General features: G+C 41.8%; 1 protein-coding gene across 1 annotated transcript in view; it reads right to left on the bottom strand.

Moving 5' to 3' along the window:
- The window catches only part of DNAJC3 (DnaJ heat shock protein family (Hsp40) member C3), a 45,885-nt gene extending 35,876 nt beyond the window's left edge, over window positions 1-10,009 (bottom strand). Inside the window, 2 exon segments of the mRNA XM_042459125.1 lie at window positions 1,614-1,724; window positions 9,798-10,009. Coding sequence (XP_042315059.1) covers window positions 1,614-1,724; window positions 9,798-9,867 — 181 coding nt within the window. The 5' untranslated portion in view covers window positions 9,868-10,009.
- Between the last annotated feature and the right edge of the window lie 1,008 nt (window positions 10,010-11,017).

Genomic DNA, 11,017 nt, shown 5'->3' with positions numbered 1-11,017 from the left:
CTGGAACAGAAAATACCAACACAGCCTCATCAGTTACTCTCTGCCAAAGATTTAAAGTGTGTGATTACAGACACAAAATCACAGACAGCTGATGTATACTATCCATCAGTCCCACCATCTCTTTGCATCTAAAAGAAACCCAAAACTTCTTATCACATATATAGAAACAGTTCACAGTTGAGAACCGCAAGATTTTTTCTAGTGCATAAAAATGGATGCACTTGTGCATCAGCTCAGTAAATTGGCAGGACCAGGCTCAGGTTTTAACAGAAATACTGTAGCTAAGAACAGCTCTCAAAATGATTTCATCATAAAGTAAACCTTCAGACAAAAACGCTTATCAGCAGTGTTCCATGACCATCCTTATCAAAGGGACAAAGGAGGGGATGGAATCAAATGATTGGGAAAAGAGATAAAAATTCTTCAAGTAGAAAAAGTCAAACATTAGTCATGTCCCTTGCTACTGAAATAGTGCTACGTTAAGGAAAGGAAACCTTCTCTACGCTTTGCCACAACCCAGAAAATACGTTACAGTCCCACATATAAAGAAAATTTCTCCCAAGCCAAGTCAGACTTTCTGCTGCTTAATATGGGATCTATGTGAAACACAAGAAAATCATTTGAAATGCAGTTGAGGCAGACATGCCATTAAGTCTCTCCCTTGCCCCCCAAAACCAACCAGGAGGTTTTCTCCCATCTTTCCTACAGAGTGTTCAGTTTCAATTGAGCTACAGTACTTGACTTTCTTAAACTGGAGTTTCCTAAATGTTCAAACTGGGAAACTTTGATTTAAAGGATGCTTTCTTTTTAAAATATTGAGACATCAGGAAGAGGGATGGCACACAGGCAATAAAAATAAAGGGTGATTTTGTTGTCAAAAGTATCTGTAGTCTAGAGTTTACCTTGCTTGGGAGGGAGAAAGTGCTGACTGCATTTCGGTCACAAAAACTAAACGCACAGCTATAGGATGGCTTGGCAGTACTATGTGCAAAAAGGATTATGGTCTTATTGTTGACACAGCAATGTGACACTGCTGCAAAGAAACATTAATAAAACCACAGCTCCCAAGTAAAGCTTCATCTGGAGATTGCATTCAGTTCTGGGGGCCTCATTTTGAGAAGGATATAGACAAGTTGGAGAAAGTTCAGAGAAAGGCTACAAGGATTATGAGATATGGAGAACAAAACATTTGAGAAGTTGAAGGAGCGAGGCGTGTTCAGATGGGTGAAGAGAAGACTGAGAGGCAATATGATTGCACTATTTAAATACTTCAAGAGCTGTCAGAAAGAGAAGGGGGCAAGTTTATTCTCTGCTGCCCTAGAGGATAGGACTAGGTCTGACAGTTTCAAGTTATAGGAGAGCAGATTTTGATTCAACGTTGGAAGGAACTTCTTGATAAGAATGATTCGGCAATGGAACCACTTGCCTAGAGAGATAGTGGGGCCTCTTTCTCTGGACATCTTCCAAAAAAGGGTAGAAAGCTACTTGCTGAGGATGTTCTTGCTGGAGATCCTGCACTGGACCCAATGACCCCTGGGGCCCCTTCCAACTCAGTGATTCTATGACTATACAACAAAACACATATTATTGAATGGCATTCTTTAGATACACACCTATGGCAGCGTGAAAGTGAGACAAAGCATCTGCTAGCTGCCCAGCTGCTAAAAGCTTCTTTCCCATTTCAAGTTGTTTTTCTACTTCTGCATTTATCCCACATTCTGCTCCTGAAAGAAGAAAAATACATTTATGTACAGTATTAGAAACTCAATTTATTTTTTAATCTGAATGGAGCTGACACCACTAAGTTATCAAGAGAACCTAAGAATTTAAGTAAAAACTAGAACACCTTGTTCTGCACGAAGGCACCAATCCCACCGCCACCGCCAAGTTCCTAGTCACCACACTTTAAAGAAATGGTAGAAACTCGCCTTGTGCCAAGCAAGTCTAAAGCTGTGTCGGTCTAGTAATGGGGCTGTAGGATAGTGGCAAAAAGTTCCAAGTCAGTTACTACTATCTCTGAGAAATTTATTTCATTCTCTTTTTTCAGTTCCTACACTGAGGATATGGAGCAAATTTAGAGGAAAGCTTAAACTGCCACTACATGTGCAAAGAGGACTCAAACTGTATCAGTGTCTATATACACTGACTGAGTGTATAAGGGTTGAGTATCCCTTATCCAAAATGCTTGAAACCAGAAGTGTTTTGGATTCTGATATACAATAAAATGCTATGGTAGCAGTGGTGATAATGGTAAGCCCTGGCCGCCAAATGTGCATTCTTCAGGCTCTCTCATCTCTAAGGACAGGGGGGAGTGGGAGGGATATGGCATGGCCAAGTTCATAGCCAAACTTTGCACAAGCAGTGGCCATGGTGGCTGTAGCTACACTGCCAGCCCCCAGCCAAAATGGGGTCTAGAATGGGATGCAGCAGCAGATGCTAGCAACCATCTCCAACCATGACTTGGCAGACAACCCCCTGCCAAATAAACAGCCTACCATCTCCTCTTTAGTGGTGCCCTGTCATGTCAGCACTCAAGAAGTTAAGAGTTTAGAGCATTTTGGATTTCAGATGTTCAGATAAGGGAAGCTCAACTGGTCTTCACAAGTAAAAAAAAAACCAAAGTAGCTTGCAAATGCGCACCACATATTAAATTTAGGGCCCAAACAGACAGGCCAAAATAAAGCTGCTTCAGGCCACTTTGGAAGTGTGCTGTTTAAATGATACATGTGTCCTAAGAGGCCAGAAGCTACACCAAAGCAATGCTCCAGTCCTAAGGACTGAAGTGCAGCTTTGGCGCAACTTCTGGACTCTTAAGATGAAAATATAGACCAGATATTCTTTCATCCTGTCAATGTTACAGGTTTTTAAGAAAAAGCAGAACTAGAAAGATTTTTGATTTTCTAAGTAATAAAGTTATCTGACTTAGCCTGTTTGGCTTACATGTTATATTCAAACACATTCAAACCTTGCCGTGGGAATTATTTTATTGGTGTATTTGTAAAATGTAAATAAAATAGCATATATTTCCCTTATATTAGAATACCACACATACCGAAAGAGAACTGTACCTCATATGCTGCTGTTGTTGTGATGTGTGCTTTCAAAGCATTTCCGACCTATGGTGACTCTATGGTAGACCTATGAAGGGGTTTTCTGGCTTGTTTCTTCTGCAAGTGAGTGACTTGTCTAAGGTGACCCAGTAGGTTTCCATGGATTAGCTTGAATTTGAACCCCGGTTTCCAGAGCAATAGTCCATCATTCAAACCACTACACCATGCTGGCCCACTTGTACCTCATGTATCTTATATTAACAGTTGAACTTCCTTTTGCTGAGGTATAATTGTAGTACCATAAACTTCACTCAGGAGTTTATCACACTAGCGAGATCTCATGGGCAAATGGGATTTAAACACGATTTAAAGCAAAGAAAAGCCAAAAATGCCTGAAGTTTATCACACGATGTCACAGTTAACGAGAAATAATGCGAAGTTAAACTGCAGTTAAAGTGGAGAAAAGCGGCAGCTTTTTACTTTCAGAACATCCCGAAAGTAAAAGCTGCCGCTTTTCTCAGCTTTCCTGTGGTTTAACTTCGCGTTATTTCATTTTAGAAGCAATTCGGTGTGATAAACTCCCTGAATTTGCAAATTTTGTTTACATTTAAATGTACTTTACATACCGTTTAAATCCCATTTGCCTCGCTACTGTGATTAACTTCTCAGACACTCTCTGAACTACTTACCAGTTTCATTTCAAGCTGAGGAAAAAAATTATTCTGTGCAACTAATTGAACATTTTATTTCACGTAAGGTCGTATGTGAGTCTGCAGCACATGCAACTAACTTATCACATTTTGTCTTGACTGCTTGTCCTTGTGACTGATTGGGAAGCAAGAAATGTTATGAAATAAAAAGCAAGTTTAACAGCGTGTTCATTTGTTTGCCTATTCCTTTAATCATGGGAATCTGTCAAATGCTTGCCTCCTTAGAAGAATAACTACTAGTTCTTAGTAGAATAACAACTAGTTCACATCCTACATTTAGTCTATCTAACATGATTGACTGTGATACAACACCCCAGAAAACTATGGACACCCACCCACACACACATTATGTTCCTCTCCTACTCAGTCTGGGCACCAACATCTGCCACTTGCTTTGAGATTATTATTCTACCTATTCGTTACTCCACAGATTCTTCTCCTATTATTTATCTGAGATTCTTCATCCAGGCTGCATCCCAATATGGTATAAACACTTACACAGAAGTAAATTACACTAAACTCAATGGGATTTCCCTCTGAATGGATTGCATAGGATTGCACTGTTACCGTTTCTTCATGTTAATAAAACAACTCAAGTTAAAAACACAGACACAGGCAGAGGGAAAGCATGTTTACATGATGCTGTTTGTCCTGTTTGTTTCTCATGCTCAAAAACTGAAGGTAAAAGGAAGCGAGTCCATACAGACATTACGAAAATCCATTTTAAAAGTAGCACAGCAAGGACGAACAACATCATGTGAGTGGGAAGTTTATGTCACATTTGCTAGTTACCTTTTAGGAGCAATATGAGAAGGATTTTTTCAGATTTTATGTCATTCTTTTATAAATCCTTTCTAAAGAATTAAAGAGTAACAAAAACCAATGAATAATCTAATACAGTACTCAGAACAGAGCAAGGCATGAGGAATAACAAGAACTATCTTTTTTCCACACTGATGAGCCATGGAACGTGTTGATTTTACAAAGTAACTTTGCAGGCACTGACTATGGCTTAGTGCTGATTGAAATTATTTGTCATATTATTTAAAATATGAATAATAAGTGAATCAAAATAGGCACTGTATATACATAATGCAAATTTACCAGGTGTGGTCCCATGGCATGCTTTCGGTGGGGCAACCAATGCTAATAAATGCCGCTGTATTTTGCAGCAAACATTTTAAAAGAGAAGGAAGTATCTAGGGTGTTTTTCCCCCTTTTACTTTATAGTCTTGCACTGATTTCCAAATCAAAGTTGCCATTTTCAAGTACAAATAACTTTTCCCCTCTAAGAGTTCAACAGACTCACTGAGCTCTGACAGCCAATATGATGGTTTTCTTCCCCCATTTCACGCATCATCACGGACAATAAAAACTCTGGAGGCCAAATTACGTTATATCGGCACAATCTCTTCTTACCTCATGCATGCCCACAAAAAATATGAAGTGAGGTTATCTGGGTGTTATTAAGAGAGAGAAAAAACCTGAAAGCAAAGTTATGCGAGTGTCTATGGAGACTATACAAGACTATTACTTGAGATGAGTGAGCTATAAAGAATTCAGCTTTATCTTACAAAACCAGAGCCAGTGTTTATATAGCTAGAAATTACAGATGAGGGCATGTACGTGTATACCTCAAGACAAAGTATAGATTTGCTGAACAGCAGTTGCACAGGTACACGCATTGAATGTAAAGGCAGTTTACACGTTTGGAACAACCACACATTGCAGCTGTTGAGAATACCCCATTTTGGAAGAAGCAGAAAAGCTCCCCACAAAATAACCACAAAAGGGGAAACAGAGGGGTTACTGAAATATTGAAAATAATCCCAGTAGAATTTGGGTTGAATCCATGTTGTTCACATGCATTTCAAATGCACCTGAGTAAGGTTTTTTTTTTGGGGGGGGGGGTTGCCCAAAAAACTCACTTAACCCGGGATAATCAAGGTTGAGTTTTTCCCCAAGTTTTTCTAAAAGATTTATACTGCTGGCTGTGTGAATAACCAATGCACATAATGCCCGGGATAAAACTCTGCATGCCTTGAATATGTTTCAAATTCATCTCCATCCATCTTTATTCACAGTGCTGACATGTGAGCAACCGAATTTGCAGAGATGTGGTTCCGATTAAAAAAAACAAAAATGAAATGTGCGAGATTATTTACATAATTGCCCCAACAAAACCAACGTCTGAATAATCCACTATTTATCTCCTTGATGCGCTAACTTTCTAATGCAGAGACCATCAGATGTGGAGAACACAGATCACTTGCAGGCTAAAGTGGTCCATTAGAGCACTACCACATGGGGCCTAAATACCCTAAACTGGCACCAGATCCTGGCTGATCTAGGAAGCTAAGCAGGGTTAGTTGGATGGGAGACTACAGTGATTACCAAGTGCTGTAAGCTATATTTCAGAGGAAGAAACTGGCAAACTCATCTCTGAGCATTCCTTGCCATAAAAAATTCATGGGGTTGCCATAAGTCAAAAGGTGACTTGAAGGCACGTGTGCATGCGCGCGCGCACACACACACACGTTCTGAATATGTACAGGAATTGTTAAGATTTTTTAAATATATCTTCAAGATACTTCTTTGAAAGTGTAACAGATTCCATTCAATCTTGCTTCTGAATAAATATGCTCAGCATTACATAATACAAAGTGACAATACAGTTGGCCCTCCGTTTTTGTGGGGGATCCGTTCCGGACTGTCCCGCAAAACAGGAAGCTCACACATATTCAAGCCTCATAGGTTTGAATTGGGTGCGGCCCTGTGTATATGGCTTGGGCACACATGCCACAGAAAATAGTGGAGGTCGCCCCTCCGCAGATATCCGAGGCTGCGGATCTTGGATCCTCAAGTTAGGAAAAGCGACTGGAGGAAATCGCAGGGGTCAGCACACCTGGAGTGACTTGAGTGGATTTGGATTTGAGTGTTGGGCTACGACTTTGGAGACCAGGGTTTGATTTCCAGCTCGGCCATGAAACCCACTGGGTGACCTCTGGGACGTCACACTTTCTCAGCCTCAAAGGAACTCAATGACAAACTTCCTCTGAATAAATCTTACCAAGAAAACCCCATTATAGGTTCGCCTTAGGGTTACCACAGGATGGGAACAACTTGAAGGCACACAACACCAGCAAAATTAAGAAAAAATATTCCTTATTCACATATCCACATAAAATATTTTAAGGTTGTATTGAAGAGTAAAAAAGGGGATGTCCAGTACAATTAAGTACAATGGAAACAAAGTTAATCCTCGAAGTCAATTCTCTTCCTATCTCAGGGTGAGGGACTGCCATGTGCATTATGGAAATAATATTAACATAGAAAAGTTGTTATCACTAAATTATTATCTTTTGGTATTAAGTACCTTGAGCATCATCACCCAAAACAGCCCTCATAGCTATGGACAATCACTCACAAGTCCACAAAAGGAAAGATGCAGGGAAACAACAGAATTTCACTATGGCTGTTGCAACTCTTGAAATGTTTGCTGACTGTCTAGGTCACAAATTATATTTGAATGTGAAAATCCATGTTCATGGACCCCCAGGCACTAGATGTTAGTAAGAAGCAATACTTTGCTCAAGATATGATTATCCAACTCAGAATTTCTATACTGTTTTCCCTAAATTATTATCATTATTAAGCTTTATTTATATAGCGTTGTAAATTTACACAAATTTAAATATTCAAAAAACCTCAAACCTATCACCACAGGCTGCTGCCACATTGCAGAATTAATGCAGTTTCACACCGCTTTAACTGTCATGGCTCCATCCTATCTTGGGATTTGTAGTTTGTTGTGGCACCAGAGCTGTCTGACAGAGAAGGCCAAATATCTGACAAAACTACAAATCCCAGAATTCCATAGCATTGAGCCATGGCAGTTAAAAGGAGTGTCAAACTGTATTATTTCTGCAGTGTAGACACAGCCACAGTCTTACAACTGACTAGCATTAATATTTCCTTTTTGCAAATGACATATTTAGAGGTAGCTGTGTTGGCCATATAGTAAAGTACAATAACATCCAAAATCCACAAACTTTTACTGGGCTAATATACTGGTTCGGCCAATGAAGGGATCACTGTTTTGTGGATTTGGTGTGTTATTGTATTTTAGAAACTAGGTAACTGGACCAGAAGTTGTGTAGTTTGCTTTGTTACATTGCGAGAGAATAATATTTGAAGAGAGCAGAGTGAAACAAGGAAGAAAGATTTCAACTGGGCACTCCCCAGCAGAATTGGCTAGAATCCTAAATGATTACTGGCTGCATCCGCACTGCAGAAATAATTCAGTTTGACACCATTCCCAGAATTACATCGCCTTGAGCCACGGCAGTTAAAGCGGTGTCAAACCGGATTACTCCTGCAGTGCAGATGTAGCCACTAGGGAGTACAGTCCACTGAACATAGCGGCTCTCACCATGGTCTGCACTGTGGATCATGGCACTATATTGTATAATGCAGTGGTCCCCAAACTGTGCTCTTAAAGGGAATTTTGGAATTCAGCTCTCAGAATCCCAGACTATTGGCTAACATGGCTGAGGCTTCTGGGAGCTGAAGTCCAAAATCTGTTTGGGGACCACTGGTATAATGTGTGGAAACAAATGAACCAAAACTACCACCACCACCACACACCCATGACAGAAACAATGAATAAAATTCAGAGCGCAAGTGGACATCTTTGGGGTGAGCGCATGAAATGGATCTTCACACCCTCCTATCGCACATCTCTGGGTGACTCTACGTGGTTGTTATTATTATTATCTTTATTTATATCCCACTCCCCCTCCCCATTGGAACTCAAATGGCTTGTTGAAACAACGCAGTCTGACACCACTCTAAGCACTGTCGCTCCATCCCATGGGATCCTGGGATTTGTAGTTTTGCACACTCTCTCAGCCTCAGGGGATGACAATGGCAAACCCAATCTAAAGGAACTTGCCAAGGAAACCCCAGGATAGCTTCACTTTCGGGTCACCAGAAGTCGGAAACGATTTGAAGGCACACGACGGCAATAAAGCTCTGTAGCTTCCTCTGCCAAAGAGCGCTGGTGCCTCATAAAACTACACATCCCAGAATCCCATACAGGTAAAATGGTGTCAAACTGAACTATAATGATTTTTACAGTGTTGATGTATCCTTAACTCTCTTCCTGAGTCCTTCTAAGACAAGTAGGGAAAGCCTCTTCATGCTGTAGACATCCATACTACCGAAATAATACGGTTTGACACCACTTTTAAACTGCCAGGGCTCCATGCTATGCACTCCTGGGAATTTTAGCTTGTTGTGGCAACCAGAGGCTCAATGTCTCACAAAACTACACACCCCAGGATACCATACAGTTCCTGGGAGTTGTAGCTTGCTGTGGTAACCAGAGAGGCTAAATGCCTCACGAAACTACACATCCCAGGATGCCATACAGTTAAAGCGGTGTCAAACTGAATTACATTATTATTGTTATGATAATATTATTATTATTTTACAGTGTAACTGCACCCTCACTTTCTTTTTGAGTCCTTCCAGGACCAGGAAGAAAAGCCACTTCATGCTGCAGACATCCACACTGCAGAAACAACTCAGTTTGACCCCACTTTTATCTCCCATGAGCTCCATGCTTTGGAATCCTGGGATGTGTAGTTTGCTGTGGCGACCAGAGCTCTCTGACAAGAGAAGGCTCCGCTCTGGGCCCCACAACAACAAACACCAACTCCCAGAATTCCATAGCAAAGAGCCAGCCAAGTTATTGCTCCAGTGTGGATGCAGCCCCAGAATTCCACAGCAGCTAAAGCACTAGTTTGGTGTCTATTCCTTGCTTTCCCAAAGGCCCAGAACACATTGCGGAAACAGTCCAGTCTGAGAGTTTGGCTCAGTGCTAGAGAATCCTGGGAAGTGTGATTCAGTGAGACACTGAGCCTTATACTGTACTGTGTGAGAGACAGCCCTGGTGCCACAATGAACTCCAATTCCCATGAGCCCCTGCTAGCCCTGAGCCAGAGCAGTTAAAGGACTGGAGCCTCGGTCTCACCCTGGAAGCGGAGGTCCCAGAGCACCATCAGGAGCGGGAGCCTGCCTGCCCACGCGCCTGCGGAGACCATCCCTGCGCCACAGCCCCACGTGCTGCGCCTCTGCTGCCGATGATGAGGATGATGATACCGACGCCGCCAGGAGTTCTTCCCTTCCGAACTCTGCCACTCTCAACATTCTATCAGCCAGCTTCCTCGGGGAGGGTCGTGGGAGACGCTGATTGGACCAGCGCAGCCTCCGCGCCCCGCCCACCTCTGCTAGCAAGGACGTGGAGGGCAGCAGAGGAGGCTGACGTCAGCTTCGCCCCGCCTCTGCCCTGCCTCGCTCCTGAGCATGCGCAGTGCGCGTCGCTGAAGCTCTTTTCCGCCCGTAATGATGCCCTTTTTTTTCAGCTGTGCTTTCTCTTTTGCTATATAGAACTCTCTGGGACCCAGCCACGTCCTCCTTTTCCTCAGTGTTCCATTTTGGCATGACTAAGAAGCATCATAATATAAATAATATTATTTATTATATTTATATTAAAAGTTTGGAGCTTTTGTGTGGTCATGTCCTCCATTTTCATTAAACAGTCCTACATTTCAACTTTCTTTCCAGGAGGGTTTTCCACAACGTCCTCCATTTTGAGCATGACTGAGAAGCATCAAACTACGTTTATATAAAGTGTTTTCCAGGTTTCATTTGGCCATGCTGCCCTCCATTTTCCTTAAACGTCCTACATAACTTAAACCTTCTGGGCCTCACAACAAACTCCCAACTCCCAGAATCCCATAGCCTTGAGCCAGGGCAGTTAAAGCGGTACCAAACCGAGTTATTTGTCCAGTGTGGATGCAGCCTCTAAGTTACACAGAGCATATCTCTGTTTTAGACTGGGACTGTGTATTTATTTCTATGTGGGGCATTAATTCAAGGCGTTGACTTAAAAGCATTCAGATAGTTCACGTTCAAATGCTAAACTGGATTATTTTTGCTGTGTGTTTTGGACCTACTGTTTTGGCTGCCAAGGTTACAACCCAAAACAGAGGTTTTATGGGCTTTCCCGAGCCCTGCTTCTTTCCCTGGGTGCTTCCAGATTAGTTCCTCAACTACACCCCCCTGGAGTCATGAATTTCTTCCCTTCACTGGGATGGGAGGGAAAGCAAAGCAGAGCTCCACCATGGACCTATCCCTCCAACATCAAAGGCGTCAAATGTGGTAAATCTGAAAAAGTCACTTATTAAAGAT

The sequence above is a fragment of the Sceloporus undulatus genome, chromosome 3 (assembly GCF_019175285.1).
Source record: "Sceloporus undulatus isolate JIND9_A2432 ecotype Alabama chromosome 3, SceUnd_v1.1, whole genome shotgun sequence".
Lineage (NCBI taxonomy): Eukaryota > Metazoa > Chordata > Lepidosauria > Squamata > Phrynosomatidae > Sceloporus > Sceloporus undulatus.
The sequence above is the reverse complement of the archived record's forward strand: the minus strand, read 5'-3'. Positions and strand labels throughout refer to the sequence as shown.